The 21,924-nt window shown below is 37.2% G+C and overlaps 1 protein-coding gene across 1 annotated transcript in view; it reads right to left on the reverse strand.

Moving 5' to 3' along the window:
- Positions 1 to 3,308: 3,308 nt before the first annotated feature.
- LRRC1 (leucine rich repeat containing 1) overlaps positions 3,309 to 21,924 on the reverse strand; it is an 81,295-nt gene continuing 62,679 nt past the window's right edge. The window contains exons 11-14 of the mRNA XM_070954801.1: positions 12,514 to 12,629; positions 9,953 to 10,125; positions 8,659 to 8,795; positions 3,309 to 4,477 (exon numbers count right to left, since the gene is read on the reverse strand). Of these exons, the coding sequence (XP_070810902.1) occupies positions 4,319 to 4,477; positions 8,659 to 8,795; positions 9,953 to 10,125; positions 12,514 to 12,629 (585 nt within the window). The 3' untranslated portion in view covers positions 3,309 to 4,318. The remainder of the gene's footprint in view (positions 4,478 to 8,658; positions 8,796 to 9,952; positions 10,126 to 12,513; positions 12,630 to 21,924) is intronic.

Raw genomic sequence — 21,924 nt, forward strand, 5'->3', positions numbered from 1 at the left:
TGTGTATTATATTGTTTTGTGTTTTTAACTTTGTACACAACTCAGGGTCCGACACCCATGTCTATGTGAAATGGGTGGCAATATAAATTTACCAAATAAATAATTAATACCCTAGTACTTTCTAAAATAATAGTGGGAACTATGATCTGAATATGTCAGACATGGCTAGATTTATGTATTATACTAAGCCAAAGGTAAGCAAAATTTTTTTTAAAAAACTTTAGAGCTTAGACTTAATTCCTTTTTTTGGTATGGTTTCTAAAACAGGGGTCCCTAAACTTTCTGCCATCAAGTCTCCCTTTAGTGTAATCTTATTGTGCACATGTCCCTTACAAATCCAAACACTACAATGAACACAAATGAACAATGAAAACAATGCAATGAAAATTTAGGAAAGGTGGGTTTATTGCAACAATGTAACTAAAAGGATATTGACAACTCTCCTGGACTCCGCACTTCCCCAAGGATGCACCTCAACTTTGGGAAACTCTGATCTAGATCTCCTGAATCACAAAAATGTGTGTGTGTATGTGTGTGTGTGGATGTGGATGTGGATGTGGGGCCCAAGGACACAAGACATATCTTGTTCATACAAAGTCTTTCAAAAATTGCTTGGAACAGGGGTGAAATCTACTTACCTTCTCTACCGGTTTGGAAGTGCGCGTCACATGCGATTTTGGACCCTCTGCACATGTGCAAAGCCTTCTGCACATGTGCAGAAGGTAAAAAACAAGTTACTTCCTGGTTAAAACCAGGAAGTAACGATGTCCGGGCAGGTGGGCGGAGCCTCGCGCTGCCACTGCTACCGGTTCTCCAAACCACCCGTGACTACCAATTTGGCCGAAACGGTCCAAACCGGTAGCATTTCACCCCTGGCTTGGAAAAGGGTGGGTGATGGCCTGAGAATGCAGCATGGAATTACAGTAGGACCATATGTTCTCAGAGCAATTCTCCATTAGACAAATACTTGCTCCAACCCAGGCCTATTTTTAAGGAAACAGAATATACAATGTTGAATTCTTTTAAAAGAAATGCTTTTTAACCACTTGGATTCTGTTTGACCCTATATTTTCAATTTAATCTTTGTTAACTTGATTAAAAATACACATAATTTAAAGATATACAGTATATCATCCTAGATATGTGATTGAATAAGAAACTGGAATCTTGCTAGCACAGGAGCTACATATGAAAATTCTGACATTTGAGAACTGAGCTAAGTTCATAATCTTCTGAAGTAAATAGGTAAATAACCATCCAAATTAGTAAATAAGTCCCATAAAGCTGTATTTGGGAGTACTAGCATTAAGTAATATGAACCAAGTATTTCTTTTATAGAAAGAAAAATCAGTTCCTGTAATGAGCCTGTTGAACAGAAGCAGCGAAATATATATTTAAGCAACACCTCTAGTAGCAGAGGACTTAATATACAGGGTTAGTGACCATAATTGCACCTGGCAACTCAATCAATTAAGAAAAGCAGTTGGCAAGTGAAATAAATTGTGTTTATGATCAAACTTCAGCTTTCCTTTGCTTTACAGACCAAACATTCGGCTCGCGCATCCCTCCTGGCCAGCACCAGTGCCACAGCAGCAAGGGGAAGATGCACGCCCTGCCTGCTCTGCTGTCGCTGGTCAGAGGTGGGGCTTCACGCCACCGCCTCCTAGCCAGAGCACCACATTTGTTTGCTTGCTGGTCGCCTCTGAGAAGGGAGCTGTGCTCAGGCTCTCTAATTATGGTCATAAATTGAAGAGTACTTGTATATCCATCCCAAGAAAGAAAAGTTTGTATTTAATCACTAATTAAACTTTCTGTGAATCAAATAGCAAACTATGTTACTAATTCTTCAGGAATACATATTTGATATATTTCAAACCTAATGAGCATGATTTATACTTCAGGTGCAAGTTCTTAGAAAGCAAGTGTTTCATCTCCTTCTTGTAAGTTCCAAAGTGGCTTTCCTGAACAATGAAGAATAGCCATAATGGTGTCCTAAAGATGCACCTTTTGATATCAGGTAGTAGCTATAAGCAAACCAAGTGCAACGTGTAAATTGGTTTATAGTGAGGTTCTTCTGGCCACTTGTTTCTAACCCAGTTATGTCCTTTTCTTAAAACTTTTAAATGATGCCCCAATTTGCTTTTATCTGGCTTGATCATTTATTTAAATTCCTGCTTTTGAGGATGACCACACAGGAGTCCATTTAAATGAAGAAACTGATCACACAACTCAAAAATGTGCATTCATGGATTTTAGTCTCATTAAAATCAGCAAAGTATGAAGAAAAAACTGCTATATATGATTCATACTTATTAACAGGGAAGTCGCAAGTATTTGCAGCAAGCTCTTAAAACATCAAAAGACGCTTCTGCTCAAGAACATATGGAGCACTAAGCATATGCAGACCTGTTTATAGCTGTCTTGGTAAGTATATTTTTAATTCATCTAAATATTTTTAATTCATCTCTACTGGTCTCACAATGTTTTATAGACAAGATACCTCTACAGAAAAAAATGCATTTTGGTTTCCCTTAAGCAATTTGATAATATTTCTTTTACAATGAGGAAATTAAAGAAGAGGGAAGGAAAAAACCTGGAGCCATGTTCAGTTATTGGGATTTTTCTGTGTATTTTCCCTAAACTAAATTTACACTCAAGTACTACATTCACATACATACACACACACTCAAACACACACATTTTCCAGATACACTTCGTATATTGATGAATATTCACCTATTAAATAGGAGTTTGAGAATCAGATCATCTTTTATAATCTTTTGTAAAGTACCGTATACTATCTAGAGTTTTAGTGTATTGGGAACTGCATAGATTTACAAAAGCTATTCGGTTGCTTGTGGAATTTTCCATTCTTTTGGCCAATTCAGTAATTCAATAGTAAGCCAGTATTCACATGTCACAACCAAGCTATGAATCAAAATACAGTCACAAACTGAATTGTCAACTTATTCATTCTTTTTCCAAGTTATTAGACAATGAAAAATAACTTTATAGAAAACATTTATTCTATTTATGCCTGAAAATGTCAGTGTCTAGTAAGTTAAATGTAAACAACAAATTCCTAACTTCCCTAGGAACTTGTTGCTTACATTTTCAAACAAATTTGAGCCATGATTATAAACTTTATAACATAGGAGTTAGCCAAGAGCTTTGGTTCATTGAAACTCAAATGAATCAACATCCAACATAATATATTTTTTTCCCTAGTAAAATGAGAGTTATTGAGTCATATATGTTTCTTAAGGTATTTATTAGGTCTTATGTGTCTATAAAACCTTCAAATGTATGAGAATATCATGTCTGTATAGAAGATAACATTTGTTTCCACAACATAGGCACTAGTTGCTGTGTATTTTGTTCACTTTTTAAAACTTGTTTACAGATGGTATAGTTAAAGATGGGCAATGAAATTGTACTGACTGCAATGCTTTTGCAGCCAAAATTATTTTTCATAATTGTCAATGAATCATATTTATTATTTTATTTATTTATATCATAGGGAAGGCAGAGTTTGAGGATCTAGCATCATCACAATAGTAGGAAAAAAGATGCCTTTGACAACTTTTGTAAAGGAGAGTAAAAGTTAATTATTTGCAAGATAACACATTGAAAGAGACACCCTGGTTTTAACTGATCTCATTACATTTTCTGTTTAGCTTGATTTAGGCTGCATTAAGGCACATGCAATAGGACAATCATGTACATCTTTGGAATTAATCCAATAGAAATAGCAAAATCCACTTTTTTAAATTTTTCTTTCAAAAACATATTTGTTTTTTTGTTACGAAACTCCTATACAAAATTATAAAATTTACATCATCTGAGCTGCCCAGGAGGTAAAAGTATAACTTTTCCATATAACTAGTTCTTTTCATGATAAGTCAAACAGCCATATAAATAGTTCAGCCATGAAGGGATTTGAGGAGAATATCTTAGTAGAAAACCGACCGAGGTTCTATAATAGTGTATTTCCCTTATCCAAAACCCCAGAAACCAACAGCTTAACATTTATGGAAATGACAACAGTGGAAAGTCACTGACAGACAAATGGGAGACATGACAGCAAAGAACTTTGCTCAGTGCACTTGCGCTGCGTTCAAATGCTTGGAATGAAGTCAGGCACTTTTCTTCCTCCGAGAAGCACCTTCCCAAGAAATGACACAAGGATAAAGCGAGTTGGATCTCCGGTCAAAGACATATGAGGAGGGTTGAATGGATGGCATTTCCAGGATGCAACAGTAAATGTTTCGACAGCGGAGAGAAGACACAGGAGCAACAACCTGGAGGATGTGAGGCTCTACACAGAAGTGGTCACTCTGTCATTGGCATTATTGACCTCATTTTTGTTTGAATCCAGTCCTTTAGCAGCATTCAGATCATTCCGTAAATTCTCCACTGTCTTTTTCATGTTCTTTAATTCCCCAGGGTGTGGAGTGGCTCGCCTTAGGAGTGTCGGCTAAAAACAAACAGTGGAGTAAATGATTCCTTGTGTCTGCCTTCTTAAAACTGTATTTCTCTATTCATTAAAATGTTCACGTTTTAACAGCTAAAAGATCTATTAGTTAGGTGTATTGTGAAATAGAAACATAAGCAATCACCATTTTCATGCTGTAATAGCTGGGGTGAGAAATAAGAAGAAAAGTGTTACAGAGAAAACATCCAGCAAAGGTGCCTTGTAGTCTGCAAAGGTATTTGTGAGGCACCTGTCTGCAATTCCTTTAAGCAGCTGGAAAGGACAGGTGGTGTTTAAGGAGTTGCCTACAGATTCAACATGAACATCAAAGCAAGCTCAGAGGACCTTTGCCATGTCAAATCTGATGGGCTGCACAAACTTAGTATACAAAAAGCTGAAGTGCTGCTTTCTCGTCTACTAAGTTCATGAACTTCCTGTCATACAAATGCACAGGACTAACTTGTTATCACCACTGGTTATGGAGATTAATATTAACTTAATTGTTCTTAGATTAAATGTCTTGACTAGTTACTATCACTGAGTCCACCATTCCCAGTTTAAGTATTTATAAAGATGACAGTACTGCCACAGCTTTTTTTTCTAGCATATGGATTTCATACAGTTACCTATACTGTTTTCAAAAGAATATTCATATTCTCACCAAGAAGAAATAGAAAACTTCTTTTCTTGAACAACAGATTCTGCCACAAAAAAGATTGCAAACTCATTTGAAATATAAAAGTTTCAAAAAGAAATTGATGCCATAATATGGGAATCTGATGCTCCAGGAAAGTATATGAAGAGAAGAAGAAAACGGTGGTTCTTAATAACATTGCCCAACAGTGTATTATCCCATTGTAAAGCATTACTGGTCATCAGAAGGGAGCACAATCTGATATTCTGATTATTTTATTTAGGCTCTTTTAACAATAATTTGAGATCTGGGTCTCCAAAAATTATAGAGGATTATTCAATTCTATTCATGCTTAATCTGCCAATTATGCCAATGATATTTAAATCTGAAAAAGTGATGTGCATATAAATGTTGTGGATATATACTTAAGATGCTATGTACAATATTTCAAGATGCATCTGCTCTTCAGAACTCTATAACATGGCCTCTGGGAAATAAACCAGACATGTCAGTACCCATAGTTCCAAATTGTCATATGTGAATAGCCAGATCTACAGGCATACAAGAAATATACTGTAATATTTTGTCTCGGGCTTCAGGGCGGGTTACAGCACAGAAACGGCATTGATCACATTGGTTGCTGATCTCTGGAGGGCCCAGAACAGGGGACAGGGGTTGCTCCTCTGTCCTGGTCCTCCTAGATCTCTCAGCGGCTTTTGATACCATCGATCATGGTATCATGCTGTGTCGGCTAGAGGGGGTAGGAGTGGGGGGCACCGTGCTATGGTGGTTCTCCTCCTTCCTCTCTGACCGTACGCAGTTTGTGTTAACGGGGGGGGCAGAGGTCGACCTCGAGGTTCCTCACTTGTGGGGTGCCACAAGGGTCGGTCCTCTCGCCCCTTCTGTTCAACATTTATGTGAAGCCGCTGGGTGAGATCATCCGTGGCTTTGGGGTAAAGTGTCAATGACAGTATGCCAATGACACGCAGTTGTACATTTCAACCCCAGGCCACCCCAATGATGCCTTTGACGTGATGTCCTGCTGCCTGGAGGCCGTGCGGACCTGGATGGGGAGGAACAGGCTCAGATTCAACCCCTCCAAGACTGAGTGGCTGTAGCTCCTGACGGCCCGATATAGCCAGCTGACACCATCGCTGGCTATTGGGGATGAGATCTTACCCCCCTCAGAGAGGGCTCGCAACTTGGGCGTCCTCCTGGATTCACGGCTGTCCTTGGAGGATCATATGACGGCTGTGGCCAGGGGGGCTTTTTATCAGGTTCGCCTGATCTCCCAGTTGCATCCCTTTCTGGATCCATCCCGGCTGGGCTATTGTAATGCTCTCTATATGGGGGTCCCCTTGAGGAGCACCCGGAGACTCCAGCTGGTCCAGAATGCAGCCGCGCGAGTAATAATGGGGGCGACTCGTCGCTCCCATTTAACACCCATCTTGCACGAGCTGCACTGGCTCCCGGTGGTCTTCCGAGTGTGCTTCAAGGTGTTGATTACCACCTTTAAAGCGCTCCATGGCTTAGGACCTGGTTACTCCCACAGAGAGGGCCTCCTCAGGGTGCCGTCAGCCAAACAGTGTAGGCTGGTGACCCCCAGGGGGAGAGCCTTCTCTGTGGGGATCCCAGCCCTATGGAATGAACCGCCCCCGGACATACGAAGGATCCCTTCCATTGCGCTCTGAAGACCCTATTATTCTAGCAAGCTGGTCTGACAGGATAAAGGTTTTTTAAATTGGGTTTTGATAGGGGTTTTTAAATGATTTTAGTTGGATGTTTTAAATTTGGCCGAATGATTGAATTATTTTAATAAGCTTTTAATTTTTGTTGTATATTGTTTTTACCATGGCTGTTCACCGCCCTGAGTCCCTCGGGAGAAGGGCGGTATATAAATATAATAAACTAACTAACTACATAACTCTCGTAAGCCACCATAATTATGTAACCAAAAGATAAGACAACAACCTTATATTATTGTAAAATCCCTGAGATTACTGAAATACAAAATAATTTTCAGTGCCCCACAACATTATATGGTAGCAAATATTATATTTTTATCCATGTTTAAAAGAAAACCACCAAAAGAAAACCTGTTCTACCATTAATAGTCTTTTTATAATGCTAGTTAAAATTGCCCTGAAATGATTATGTGATTTCAGCAACCACTTGTTATAATTATACAAACAACAAAGATTGTTGTAAGTTGTATGTCTAAACAGCTTAGTGTTAATTATATATTGCTAATATATTTCATAAACTCTAAACATAGTGGTAATCTATATGGTGCTTAAAATTTTGACAAGTTTTAATGAAATTAAATGAATAAATTCTACAAACACTGATTGACAAGAGGATAGTATTTATATGAAAATGCACATTTTTAGTCAGCCTTATTGAATAGGGGTAAAGACTGAAGTAGGCAGAAATTGTTTTAAACAATTAATTTTCCTTTTTTATTATTTATGGTTTTATCATAAAAAGTAAAATACAAAACAGAAAATTTTTTTTTCTTTTTTGTTGTTTCAGGGTTGCTTGTTTTGTTTTGTTTTGTTTGTTTTTCTGTTTTGTATTTTACTTTTAATTTTTCAAATATTAATTAATCAGGGTAAGTATGTGTAGAATAATTTTTGACCTTTAATTAATTATAAAATTAAAATCATATCTCTAACTGAAAATATGGTGAATTTTCAAAGCAGGAACATTCCTATGTATATTTAAATTTATTTTAGGCTCATACTAGACTTTATTTCAGATGCTAGCTTGGTTTATACATTATGCTAAATTGTTTTCTTAACCATTGGTTGTGTTCCTATGACCGAGCTACATATGTTACAATTTTATAAACCATAAAGCCTGGTTCACACAACAAGATAAGCCAAAGTTTTGGCTTGGGTTTAGACCTAACAATATCTTATGTCTGTATGCCACAGAAACTCTTCTATCACCCAGTTTCATTTTGGAAGCATGATTGGTTGCTGCTTGACATTTGAACTTCCTTCAGAACAACTCTGAATGTGAGGGTGCACTGTTTGTGTTTCAACAGAGGTCTCATAAGAACAGTGACAGATGCTCCCACCGCACTCTCCTTCATTTAAACAGGATACCAAATTCTTCCTGGTAGCTCAAAGGTTCCAGGCATCAGTGCAAATGGTTATGAAATGAAGGAAGGACAATGGCAGGGACAGCAGAGAGGTGGATGGAATGGTGGTGGTGATGGTAGCCAATAGACCAGTGGAATTCTCCAAAAGGTGATTGCCTAAAACACAAAACTTTGCATCTTTCATAAGAATCCTCACCTCTCTTTTCGCTTTAGGAAAAATCAGATCCGCCTCCTCATCAAAGAAGCAAAAAGAAGAGAAAACTAGCACAAAGTCATGTGTTTAAAACAAAATGGCTTTGATTTTTAAAAAAAAAACAAAACCAGATTGGGATCACAAATTGTATGTCATGCAGTCTACTGCTGTTGTGAACATTATTCCAAGACTATCATCAGCCTATTATTCCAGCACCCATAATTTTGCATTTGCTTCCCGAGAAAACTCACCATCTCATTGTCTTCTTCATCTTTTTCATCATCCAAAAAGCGAATTGCACTGACTCTGTTTACTGCCCGTTCATTCCACGTTTCATCTGACATTTCATTTACCAAGTTCTCCAATGCGCCGCACCGGGGAAGGTTATCTGTTATGACAGCAGACAAGTAGAGACAGCAGATGTGTATGTCACAGATGTTAATGTCACTGTGTATTCAAGCTTGGATGCCAAGTTTTTATTGAAAACTATTTGAAAATAACATTCAACACTCACTTGAGATGCCAAGTCTATTAGATTATTTTTTCATTGGCTAAACTCTCCATGTTTAGTAACCTTTCGTTTCGCAAAACTTATTTTTAGTGAAATAAAAAAACATACATTTTCATGTTAATAAGCTCATTTTCTTTTGTTCAAATTATGCATATTTTCAGTGTAAGAAATGGTTAAAACTGATTAACCATCCAGTTCAAGGCATATATGTTTTGAACACTGAAACATTAAAAGATGGAAGCTAAACCATATGATGAACAATTGAGAGAACTAGATATGTCTAACGAAGAAAAGGACTAGGGGTGACATGTTAGCTGTACCAATACATGAGGGACAGCCACAGAGAATTAATTCTCCAAGGCACCTGGGGGTAGGACAAGAAGCAATGGGTGGATGCTCATTAAAGAGAAATCCCAACTAGAACTAAGCAGAAATTTCTTGACACTGAGAACAATCAATCAGTGGAATGACTGGACAGCCATTTGTCTAGAATGGTATAGGGTCTCCTACTTGAGCAGAGGTTGGACTAGAAGTCCTACAAAGTCCCTTACAACTCTTGTTATTCCGTATTCTGTATTCTAGTAGTAGTAGTAGTAGTAGTAGTAGTAGTAGTAGTAGTAGTAAAATGGCACCTGTATGTGGAATGTAGGTCAATGGAAAGGGGTTTAGGGGTGTTCGATAGATATACATCTCATTTCTTCAAAACCAAGTAATTTACCAGTTTGATGTTAACAAACAAAGAACAAAGAATATAATGAAGAAAATATATTCGTACTCTTGCTTAAAGGAAGTAGGAGAGATCTGAGGCCTTTGTTCCTTTAATAAAAGAACCTCCTCTTTATTTGTTGGTGTCTTCAATACTATGTAATTATACCTAATATTTTCCACAACATTAGCACCTTTCATAATTTGTACATTTAATTTTTTGTACATATGTCCACACTGCTTGTTACCAAGGGGGACTGACTCCCCCACCCCCCTCCTTAGGCAGACAAAAGCCATCTTTGCTTCCCATGTTCTCAAAGAATGTTTACCTTGGCAACTAGGCTCAGAAGGCATTTGAGGAAGTAAAACACATGTTAAGATTTTTTCTCCCATTTCAGGGTCTGTGTCTGTCTGGAAGGTAAGCAAAGGCTGAGACTGGTTATCAGACAACCACAAAGCTTTCAGTTTCAAGCTAGTCAGCGACATGGGAAGGTGTATCAACCTAGCAAAGAAAACAAGGAATTGGTTGAAGATTTCTTATCCAACTCTGCAGAACAAAGCAAAGCATTAAAGAAGTTTGCAGCATATTTATTGTTTGTGCTACAAAGAAAATAACCCACTATCCCCCTTTGGAAAGAAAAGAGAATATATTTCAAGGTTCATGTTATAATATACACAATAGAGTCCCCTGGCAAATATACCCCTTGCAGTGTCATAGAAATTTAGCTACATAGTGATGCTAATGTCTATAAGGTATCAGGTGTTCCAAGTTAAATACAGATGTACTACATTGTTCAGAATAAATAAGAAACATACTGTGTGCCCAGGAAAGAACTTGGCATTTAGATATCACATTGTTTAGCCCCAAACATTGTATTTCTTTAGATGCAGGATTATTTTTCTACCCCTTAATTGGCCCCCAATTCATATTTCATGCATTTTGTACATTGTTATTGCAAGAATTTGAATTAGTGGAGAATAGAAAAAAGTAAAAGTATGTATTAAATGCTGTTTGATTAGACCCAAACAGTGCAGGTGCAAAGAACTGAACTGCTTCAAGCCCAATGACTAAAGCTTATCCTATTCTTATAACAGTAGAACATCCCACTATCTATCACAATCAAAAGGCAAAGACTCCCTCAAGTCAAGCTCAACTTCTGGCCACTATATGGTCATGTCAGTGAAGTTCTCTTGGCAGAAAAGAAGAGCTTTGCCTTTGTTTTCTTCTGGGATGTCTTCCTCCCCAACTTTCAAATCTCATCTAGGGCCTTGGCATTTGTAACAAAAATGTCTTCTAAGTACTAAGCAAATTCAACCATTCTTAAATTTTCCAAACTCCATCCAGATCTACTGGATACTGCTATGTTTTATCTGTTTCAATGTACAGACCTCCAAATAGTTGTTGTGACAAAACCTAGACCCACTTAGCTGATGTCAAAAGCTAAACCCAGGTGGAGTAGTGGTTAAAGTATAGTATTGCAGGCAAACTCTGCCCACAGCCTAGAATTTGATCCTGATGGGACTCAAGGTTGACTCCTACCTTCCATCATTCTGAGGTTGGTAAAATGTGGAGCCAGTTTGTTGGGGGCAACATACATCGTAAACAGACATGGTATTCAGCAGGTTCTGACCAGTTCTGGAGAACCGGTAGCAGAAATTTTGAGTAATGTGGAGAACTGGTAAATACGCTCTGACTGGCCCCGCCCCCATCTATTCTCTGCCTCCCGAGTCCCACCTGATCAGGAGGAAATGGGGATTTTGCAGTAACCTTCCCCTGGAGTGGGGAGGGAATGGAGATTTTACAGTATCCTTCCCCTGCCACGCCCACCAAGCCATGCCCACAGAACCGGTAGTAAAAAATTTTGAATCCCACCACTGATCGTAAACCACCCAGAGAGTGTTATAAAGCACTATGGGGCGGTATATAAGTCTAAATGCTATTGCTAATACTAAATGTTAAACCGGTTAATACTTGGGGCCGAGAATACCACAAAATATTAGAGCCTTGGTGGCGCAGCAGACTAAAGTGCTATTAAGTAGCATCAGCTGCCTGCAATTACTGCAAGTTCAAATCTCACCAGGCTCAAGGTTGACTCAGCCTTCCATCCTTCCGAGGTAGGTAAAATGAGGACCCGGATTGTGGGGGCAATAAGCTGACTTTGTATAAACAAGAACACCACTTAGGGGGGGCCGAAAGAACCTACTAAGCAGGTATATACCAAAGTATGAAGGCTATTGCTTAACGCACTGTAAGCCACCCTGAGTCTCCGGAGAAGGGCGGCATATAAATCAAATCAATAAATAAATAAATAAGTAAAATGCTAGAGCTGTACACTAGATTTAGGGGTTTTGTTTTTTTTTAAAAAAAAATTGAAGACATTTGGTCACATGAGGTCCCTGATATTACTGCAATAGTTATGGTTTTTAAAACTTGGAATACTTATTTTTCTTCTCCATAGGAAAAATGTGCATCTGTTTTTAAAAATACAATTAGAACAGAACCCTTGGAAGGTACAGAAGGGAGCCTCAGAAGGAATTTATCTGAACAGGAAAGGTGATGGACTGAACAGCTAAGGACCATAACTTCTTTTCCATTGGCAGTGAATAAGAGAGAGACTCACTACATCCCTAGTCTAAAAGATTTCCCCAGGGATAAAAGGAGTTATGCTTTTCTGTGTTTTTGAGAATACAATTTTTATTACCATTCTGCGTGGCTATCAATAATCCAGTGAATTTGATTCACCAGTCAACATTGCTTTGACTTAACTGGGACCAGCCTTTAACACCAGATTACAAAGTATTTGCCCCCCAACCCACCATTTCCCAAGTAAGAATATTAAGAAATCTGTCGGTTCAAATCCACTACAAAATGAATTCAGAGCAAACTTGCCTGTTTCCAGCTACATCAAGAACATGAAGCTCTGTGGCATGTGATATCTCCGGTGGAATCCTAGATAATTGATTGTCCCGTACTGAAAATACATTTAAGCTGCAACACCCACCAATCTGTTTTATATAAAGAAAAGGAGATTGAATTACTGCTGCAGTTTGAAGTATCAGGTAAATCATGTAAACTGAGTACATACTGTAGTAAATTATTACAAATGAAAGCAATACTTGGTAATTAGGATTATTATGTTTGTGCAACATTTTACTTAACAAGAATCTTAGGAGACCTTAAAACAAGAATCGCAAGATCAAGTTGCAGATATGGAGAAGAATGGACCACATTATAATGAGTAACAAAAGGATTTAAAAACACAAATTAGGCAGTGTGGTATAGCAATTAAAGGGGTTATACTAGGACTGGAAAGGTTCTTAATTCTTAGTCAGGATAGCTCAAGGGGGAAAATGGGTTATCATCCTCTCTCAGCTCAGATTATTAAATAAATGTTGTTGTTATAAGGATAAAATTAAGGAAGATCCTTTTGTACACTGATCTGAGCTCAAAGAAAAGTAGGAAATGAATCTAGCAAATAAGTAAATACATATTATGGTTCCACTGCTTACATTCAAGTAAGAAAAGATGCTATGTATTAGTATCATTAAGTTGGTCTGATATAATTGTAAAATAATTACAATGAGGCGGTAACCCTATACATTTAGTCAGAAAAAAGCTATTGAACTCAATATACTTCTAACATACTGTACATAATATTGTACTCTAAAAGTATTATTTATTAGAGCTCTGAGGCAATCTGGACTTAAATGGGGAAAGGTGACTTAGGAGGTGGGGGAGCATATTATCAGTTAGGAACTTTAAAAAAAACACCCCTGCTTATTTTTGTGGAAGAACTATGATGGCACTTAGATGAGATTCCCCTCTCAGTGGTTTTCAGGTTAATATTACACTTTCTGAGTTGCCTCTGAGGGGTGAGGTTAGGGGAAACCATATTGTGACCATTCCACTGTTTCCTAACTGGGCAATTCTAATTAGTTATTATGAAGGGGGTGGCATGTGAATTTTGCTTCTCAAGTTGGCAAAAGGGCTGAAAGTTATTAAAATAGGGCAGAGATGAAGAGAGTCCCACCTTCACAAAGGAATCAAGCATTCCTCCCTTCTTAGTTTAATATGTACATGAAGCCACTAAGAGAGGTCATCTACTAGCATACTATAAAGTATCATTAGTGTGTAGGTAACATCTAGTTGAATATTTCTACTTGAAGCTGAATTGGAGTTGCAGTAGCAGACCTGACCAGTGCTTGGAAGATGTAGAGTTCAGTAAGGGGGGGGGGACACAGGCTTAAATTGAATGCAAGTAAGATGGACAGCCTGTTAATTCAGAAGTGAGCTCGTTCCAGGATGTTAACTACTTCCATTTGGATGAAGATGTAATCCCCCTGAGAGAGCAGCCCTACAATCCAGTCATGTCCCTAGACTCACACTTGGAAGAACAGGTGGGAATTGTTGCCAGATAGGCTTTCATCTATTTATTATAATTGGTGCACCAGGTGTGACCTTCTCTAGAACAGGAGATATTACTTTGACCCTGTCTTCTCTTAGCCGGAGTACTATAATTCACTACAGATTAATTTGATAACAGGTCAGACCCATGATTTTCCTAATATATTTTTGTTATGGAGGTTGCACCAGCTACTGGTCTGTTTCCAATTCAAGGTGCTAATTATTAATAAAATGCTTTATGACTTTAGATCTAATTATCTTCAAGACCACTTGTGGGTAAACTCTGCCTGCCCCATAAGAATAAACAGAAGGTGACTGATGGAAGCCTCTGCCTATCCTGAAATTTAAGAGGAGGTTCTTGGAGGTTACTACATATAGGTTGAAAAACATTTAATTTTAATTTATTGTGATAAATCAATGTCTTCAGCTTGAAATTTAATGTAGCTAACATTAGGCATGTTGAACTCATAACAACATAAACTCCTAATTCCACAGCTGAAAATTTACAAAACGGCTCACCCCTGGTGGTGAGATTGTCCCTTTTTTTTTTTTTTTAGAATTTTAGAAGCTTGCTTTTTTTTTTTAAGTGGATTTCAGAACAGAAGAAATTTGTCCCCAGAACAAGAGGGTGTCCTAGGAATATATTAGAGATAGTGACACAATTCATTTTGTTTCATTTGTAAGTTGATTAGAGCCAATTAGACTAAAGCAATGTGGAAATCAGTAATAAATGTCTTGGCATGTGTAAGCTCAGGAAAAAAAAATTGCTTCTTTAAGGCAAATTTTCTGCACATTCCAGATTCTCTTTTCCCTTTACAATCCAGGTCACTGCACTGCTCTAATAATTGTAGATCTTGTAATAATTATTCTGCCATTGTTTCATATTCAGCTCCCAAATCCCATTTTTCTTCCCATGTGTAAATGTAGATCAAATGTTAAGAGGTGCCACTTCAGTATTAAAATACAATAGACAAACCTATTCACCCAAGGCAAAGCCTTTGCCTCTTCAGTTCACTCTGCTCATAGTATAAGTATTTAAAATACAAAGACATACATTTCCTGCATGTTTGCCATCTGCATTGTGCTTTAATTGAAGACACTTCAATTAATGATTTAAGGCAAACGGAGTTCTTGGACTTTTATATAATACTTAATACCCCAAATCTCCAACCTAACTGCAAACAACAGTCTTTTTTTTTTTTTTTTAAGAGAAGGGGGAAAAATACCTAACTTACTAGGTCTGGTCTAAATTGTACCAAATCAAATTGATCTATTAATAAGTCAGCAATTCTAAAGTTTTATTTTAACAAGTAATTCTTTTAGAAAATCACTACCAAAATACAAAAATTGTGTTTATTCTAGGTTACTATGTATAGATTGAAGAATATTTTTAATTTATCGTGATGTCTTCTGTCTTCTGTTTGAAATTTAAGATAGCTAATAATATGCATGTTGAATGGAGAACCACAGAATTTCCTAAATCCACAGCTGAAAATCTAATTTAAGATGACTAGCATGCTATGACAAATGTAATCACATTTCCCCTTATAAGATGCACAATATGGATGACATTTCTATCAAATGCCCACTTGAATGGATAAAGAAATTCTACCATTATTTGCCACAAATGGTAAATATCAGTTTAAAAAGGAACTGAACTCCTTAAAATTGGGCACAATTCTTTTATCAGCAAGCCATTTTAAAGTCACCTTTAAGTTGTGATTATCAAAATAAAAATACATTGCTGTAGTTAAATCCAATTAAATCCAATTCTAAATTCCTGAATAAATCCTAGCTCTTGAAGACAATTCAACTAAACCTATTTTGAGCTATTACCTTTATAAATGAAATTCTTTTCAATAGCCATTCTAAGCACTACACTTTTCATCACAGTTTAACATTTATGTAAAATGTTACCAACAAATATTTTCATATTTCCTTCCATTATGAAAGCGTATACTTTCCTATTTTCATGCAAGGAGTCAATAATGGGAGCAACAGCAAGATCATTGTATACTTTTAAAGTCATAGACTACTATTAAAAGTGAGAAACCATGCACTAAATTTCTGGAAGTGCTCTGTCGGTTTGCAGGAGCTAAAGTGCTGCAACAAAAATATTGTACTAGTCTAACTAAAATACATGTAAAAAATGTTTAAAAACTGCACACAATTATCGTGGTTAGTGAATGTTAGATGATTCCTTGTTGTGCACAAGGAGTGGTTTGCTTTGAATAGCTGTGCCTGAGGGACATAAGCAGAATGAACTTGGCCATGCAGCCTCTTTGAAAGCATCCTCTCTCTTAAGCTGGGAAATTCAAGATTTGGGGGCAATGAAAGTGCAGTGGTGGAGCCAGCCAGTTTGAATCATCATGCATTGAAAGCAGTCAGATGAAGGGAGCTGGTGAAACTGTGGGCTGAACAGTACTTACAGTGACAAGAATTACCTGACTCAAATTTCCAAGCAGCTAACAATTAAGAAAAACACAAGATACAATTGTTTGATTTAACAAAGAGCACTGTACTGTAAACACAGACTGCACAATGCCATTCACACACGCACACACACACACAACGACAAGAGAACACAGCATTTTCAGTAATTTAAGTTTTACAAAATGAAGTGAAGGTGTACCTCCCCTAATGCTATAAAGATGCCAGCCACGTATCATTCAGTAATTCTCAATATATTAAAAGTTAGTCTTGACACAATTATATACCAATCCAAAATGCTATACTGTTACCTAACTTTGGGTCAGACTCGGCCAGTTCCCCAAATTAAGTCTGCATGCATTCTGCAGAGTTTCTAAGTACTTACCACTTGCTTACAGTAAGTAGCTGTTTGGCACCCTTTTTTTACAAATGGATATAATAAAGTGACATACAGACATGGCTTAAGGATTTTTTAATATTATATGAAATTTAGCTAAATAGAGCAGAACAATCACCAGATATTTAGTACCTGCATACACCTGGTGCATTCTGAACATCAGCAAATTGACATACTAAAATCCTAACTGTTAAGTATGGGTACAAACTAAATGATACATTATTATGCAGTTCTGCCTAGTTACTGTATTATTAAAGTCCCAAAAGTAAAGCTTCAACATTGGACTGTAAGCCTCTGTTGTAACATATTTCTCTCTCTTTTTACAAAACAAATTTTAATTGTTAATATATTTACAGAACACTTGGCAGGACAAATAAATGCCAAGTGCAACAAAATTTTGATCCCAATATGCAAGAAATTTACTTGGCGCTATGAGGTGAAGAGTTAGGATTTTGAAAATGGGCGAAACAATTCTTTTAAATTCATTTTGTAACTTTGAATTCGAAATGGTTCTGAAAATAATTCATCTAATTGCAAGAATAGTTTGAGCTCTGTGACAATCACAATTAGGGCAAAGAGAAGAACCAGCTTGGTCTAGTGGTGAAGACATCAGACTAGAAACCAGGAGACTGTGAGTTCTAATCCCACCTTAGCCATGAAAGCCCGCTAGATGACTTCGGGACAGTCACTCTCTCTCAGCCCAGTTCACCCAGGTTTTGGTTGTAGGGAAAGTAGGAGATTAGATATGTTTGCTGCCTTCAGTTACTTACAAAAATAATAAAGGCAGGATAAAAAAAATCTAATACATCAGGAGAGGGAGCAAGAATATATAAAGCGAGCCATTAAGGGAAACAGAAAACAAACTTGTAGACATAAAGCAGAAATCAAAGACCAAGCATTATGACTTTCATTATCACTGTACAGCACATCAGAAAGTATCTTATGAAAAGCAATTCCGACTCTTATCAACTGCTCAGCAGAGTGATAAAATAAGGAACTGCACATTTGTATGAAATGAAATGAAATCACTTTCTACTGAGATTTCAAACAGGCAGAAATAAAATAAATTGATATTCCTTTATGGAATGTAACTGCCTGCCTGAATTCTACCCCAAAGTCAGTGCTCATCATTTCTAGTTAGAGCAGAGGTGGGGAACTATGGCCCTTTTATGACTTGTGGATTTCAACTCCCGGAATTCCATAGTTGGCCCAGGAATTCTGGGAATTGAAGATCACAAGTCATAAAAGGGCCATAGTTCCCCACCCCTGAGTTAGAACAACCTAAACATGCCATATACTGGATCTCTTTGGTCTGGAGTTTTACCAGATGTCTATCTCAATACTTTTACAGTTGCAAAAATTCACATTTGTTATTTTGTCTTATTTTTGAAAATAGCACTGATGACTATGATTAAGAATAAAAAAGCCTGAATAGCTGGTTTATATAACACCAGACATATAAATGGGATTTCAAACTCTGAGACAGCCAGTTATGACATAAAATTATATTTAGAATAGCATTTTAAAAGGGATCTGTCTAGTGAATAAAATTTGACTTTTAACACAATTAGTGAAGCATTTGCAGTGACCAAACGAATAACATAATGTCACATGGGGTGGGTGTTTGTGACATCCCATGACAAAGCCGAAAGGCTCACAAATGGAATAGGCTTATATTATTACCAGCTGCTGCAATGCTTCCTTGGTGCCTGTTCTGGAGCCCAGCAGATTAGGTAAAAAAAAAAAATCACCTATGGGTCACGTTTTCAGGTAGTCCTTGACTTACGATGACAATTGAGCCTGAAATTTCTGTTGCTAAGTGAGACAGTTAAGTGAAGGGCGGCATATAAATCAAATTAAAAAAAAAAGTGAATTTTCTCTCATTTTACAACTTTCCTTGCCACAGCTATCAAGTCAGAAGATGACAAAAGATGATCATATATTACCCCCCCAGACGCTGCAACTATCATAAACATATGCCAGTTACCAAGCATCTGGATTTTGATCATGTGACCATGGGGATGCTGCACTAGGGGATGCTTTTTCGAAAGATGGTCATAGGTCACTTTTTTCAGTGCCATTTGAACAGTCACTAAATGAATGGTTGTAAATCAAGGACTACCTGTAAATAAAACCAACTTATCAGATACAAAGTGGTGTATAGCATATGTACATAAGGTTGGTATTACTCATTATTTTGTATACTCCTTTTTCAACAAAACAATTATCTGACTCCTCATACAGTTATCCTTTGCATTATAAGATATCAACCAATCTCATCTATCTAGTTATTCTGTAAGTTTTGGTGTGAATGTTTTATCTTTGGCTACTCCAGAAAAGTATCAGTGGGAGCCTATTTTTCTGATAGTTTCATAAATATACAAGAAAGGAAAAAGTGGAAAAAATCCATTCAGTCTGGCTTGATCATCTATATGGTGCTCATCTTTTATGTCAAAGATTATTCTAGTTCTGTTATATTCTAACACTTTTGATACAACTGATCTTGGAAGAACAGGAAATATTACTTCCATCTTCCCAAACATTTTTTTTTTACCCATGATGTATTGTGGAATAAGGCACATCTCATCAAATCATACCATATGCTTTATTGATGAGTGGATCTTCTACCATTTTTGCGTATGTAAATGTTTACTAATGTTATATTCTTCTCTTTCTGTCACTTAAGTATGAGCCAGCAATGTGCTGAAGCTGCCAAAAAGACCAATGTAGTCCTAGACTTCATCAACAGAGGGATATTATCAAGATCATGTAAAGTTTTAGTGCCGCTTTATAAATCCTTGGTAAGATCACACTTGGAATACTGTGTCCAGTTCTAGTTACTACGATACCCAAAAAAATGTTGAGACTCTGGAAAGAGTGCAGAGAAGAACAACAAAGATTTTTAGGGACTGGAGGCTAAACCATATGGTTGTGGGGAACTGGGTATGTCTAGTCTAACAAAGGGAAGGACTAAAGGTGACATGATAGCAGTCTCCCAATATCTGAAGGGCTGTCACAGGAGGAAGGGTCAACCTATTCTCCAAATCACCTGAGGGCAAGAAATAACAGATGAAAGCTTATCAAAGAGAGATCCAACCTAGAACTAAACAGAAATTTCCTGACAGTTAGAATAATTAACCAGTGGAACAGCTTGCCTCCAGAAGTTGTGGGTGCTCCATCACTGGAGGTTTTTAAGAAGAGATTGGACAACATTTGTCTGAAATAGTATAGCTTCCTGTTTGAGCAGTGGGGAGGACTAGAAGATCTCCAAGTTCCTTCCCAGCTCTGTTATTCTATTACTTCTCCCTCCATGATGTTTCTCAGTTAACAACTAAAGGCATTCATTGTGTCAACAAAAGACTAAAACTACTTAAACTAGACAGACTTCTATAATCATGTCTCATCTGTGTTCAGCTAAGAGGACAATTTGTTTTGCTCTATCTAATTAAAAGAAAATATTGTTCTGCTTTCAGTAAATTATTCTCTTGTAATAGAATCATTGCTGGTGTATTTATAGGATTATATCCTACTGGTCAGATTCTCAGATTTATTCCACATTATTAACACTTCGTTTTGCCGGAATAAATTATCCAGGCAGATCAGATATAGATTACTGTCTAAATTATGAGAGAAATGGAATTACTACACTATATAGAGTAAAAATTTATTTATAAAAGCCAAGATAAAAGTATGGGTCCTTAATACATAAAACTGTTTAATATTCTTACCAACTCAGAGGTTTCTCTGATCAGTATATGTTCATTGCCTCATACCTATGCTGGATCTTAGACAGTTAAGAGATGGAAGGGCATACAAAACCCTCACACAAGAGTAATACATAGCAAATCTTACAATGTCTCAACCTTCAAATGGAACAACTTCTGACTCTCCTTTCACCTTGAAAGGCAAGCAGAGACTATAAAAGAGTTTTAGGGAACATATACAGCAATATCGCATCCACCCAAATAATAATTATATACTGCTTTAAGCCTTTTAAGTAGGACAAAACTGATTTCCAAAACCAACATCCTTGCTGCTATTGGTTTACAGAGTTTATATTCCTGCCTGTTGCTGATTACCCACCATCCCTTCTCTTTTCCCTGAATAAGTCTTTCTTCCCTGAAAGCAATACATTAAATCTTTTCTGATCGTTTGACTTTCACACCATGTGCTGCTTTTCTTATTTATAGCACATGCTCATATTTTGTTTCAAGCAAGTGACAGAAATCAAACAACCACATCAGAAACAACATTCACCAGCAGAAGTATTTCTATTTGATGTTTTTATCCTTCAGTCGCTTGAGGCTGTAACCAAGAGAACCAAGTTGGCCAAATGCATGTGGGGGAAATGCTTCTTGGACTGAAGAATGGCAACTATTTTAGGAGACCAACTGGATTCAATTGAGAAGTACTGTAGTTTTTACGAATTCATCCTTCACCCTGAAGTCCTCAGCTCTCCTCTAAGGATGGACTGAAGACTTCAAGCTTGAACACTGCTTTGAGTGATTCATTGTCAAAATAAAAATGCATATTTAGTGAGTTTTGGTCCAATTATGAAACAAGCTAGGCTGGTTTGGTCTAAGTATGAAAGAGCACCCTGAGTGGAATTGTTTTTAAGTGTTCTGTGATTTGATTGGAAGGTTCCTTGTTTCTTGCAAGTGAATGTTTTTTTACTTTTTTTCCCCCGGGCTATTACAGTAAGGATAGGACATGTCTTTGTTGTTACTGGCTTAGGCTGGAGAGAGGAGGGGAAATGTTCTGGAGTTAAGCAGAAGGCATTTAAGGAATGCCTGATACAATGAAGGAGACTTTTTAGATCTGATTTTTTTCCCTACCTATCATGTCATTGTTTTGACTACCTAGCAAGGTAAGTCTCTGTTTCTCTGCTGAAGCTGGACTTCACATGTGTCAACACAGCTGCTTTGCCATATCAAAGCCAGGAGGAAATCATATCAGCATAAATTGTGCTACCCGCAAAGTGGCCCTCAACACACTTTGCTATGTTGTGCTTCTGCCCCATGCAGTTCCATCACATAACCCTGTAAAAACAGTGGTTGGTAGCTTTTTAA

The sequence above is a fragment of the Pituophis catenifer genome, unplaced genomic scaffold (assembly GCF_029215685.1).
Source record: "Pituophis catenifer annectens isolate HBS135680 unplaced genomic scaffold, rPitCat1.0.hap2 SCAF_1, whole genome shotgun sequence".
Lineage (NCBI taxonomy): Eukaryota > Metazoa > Chordata > Lepidosauria > Squamata > Colubridae > Pituophis > Pituophis catenifer.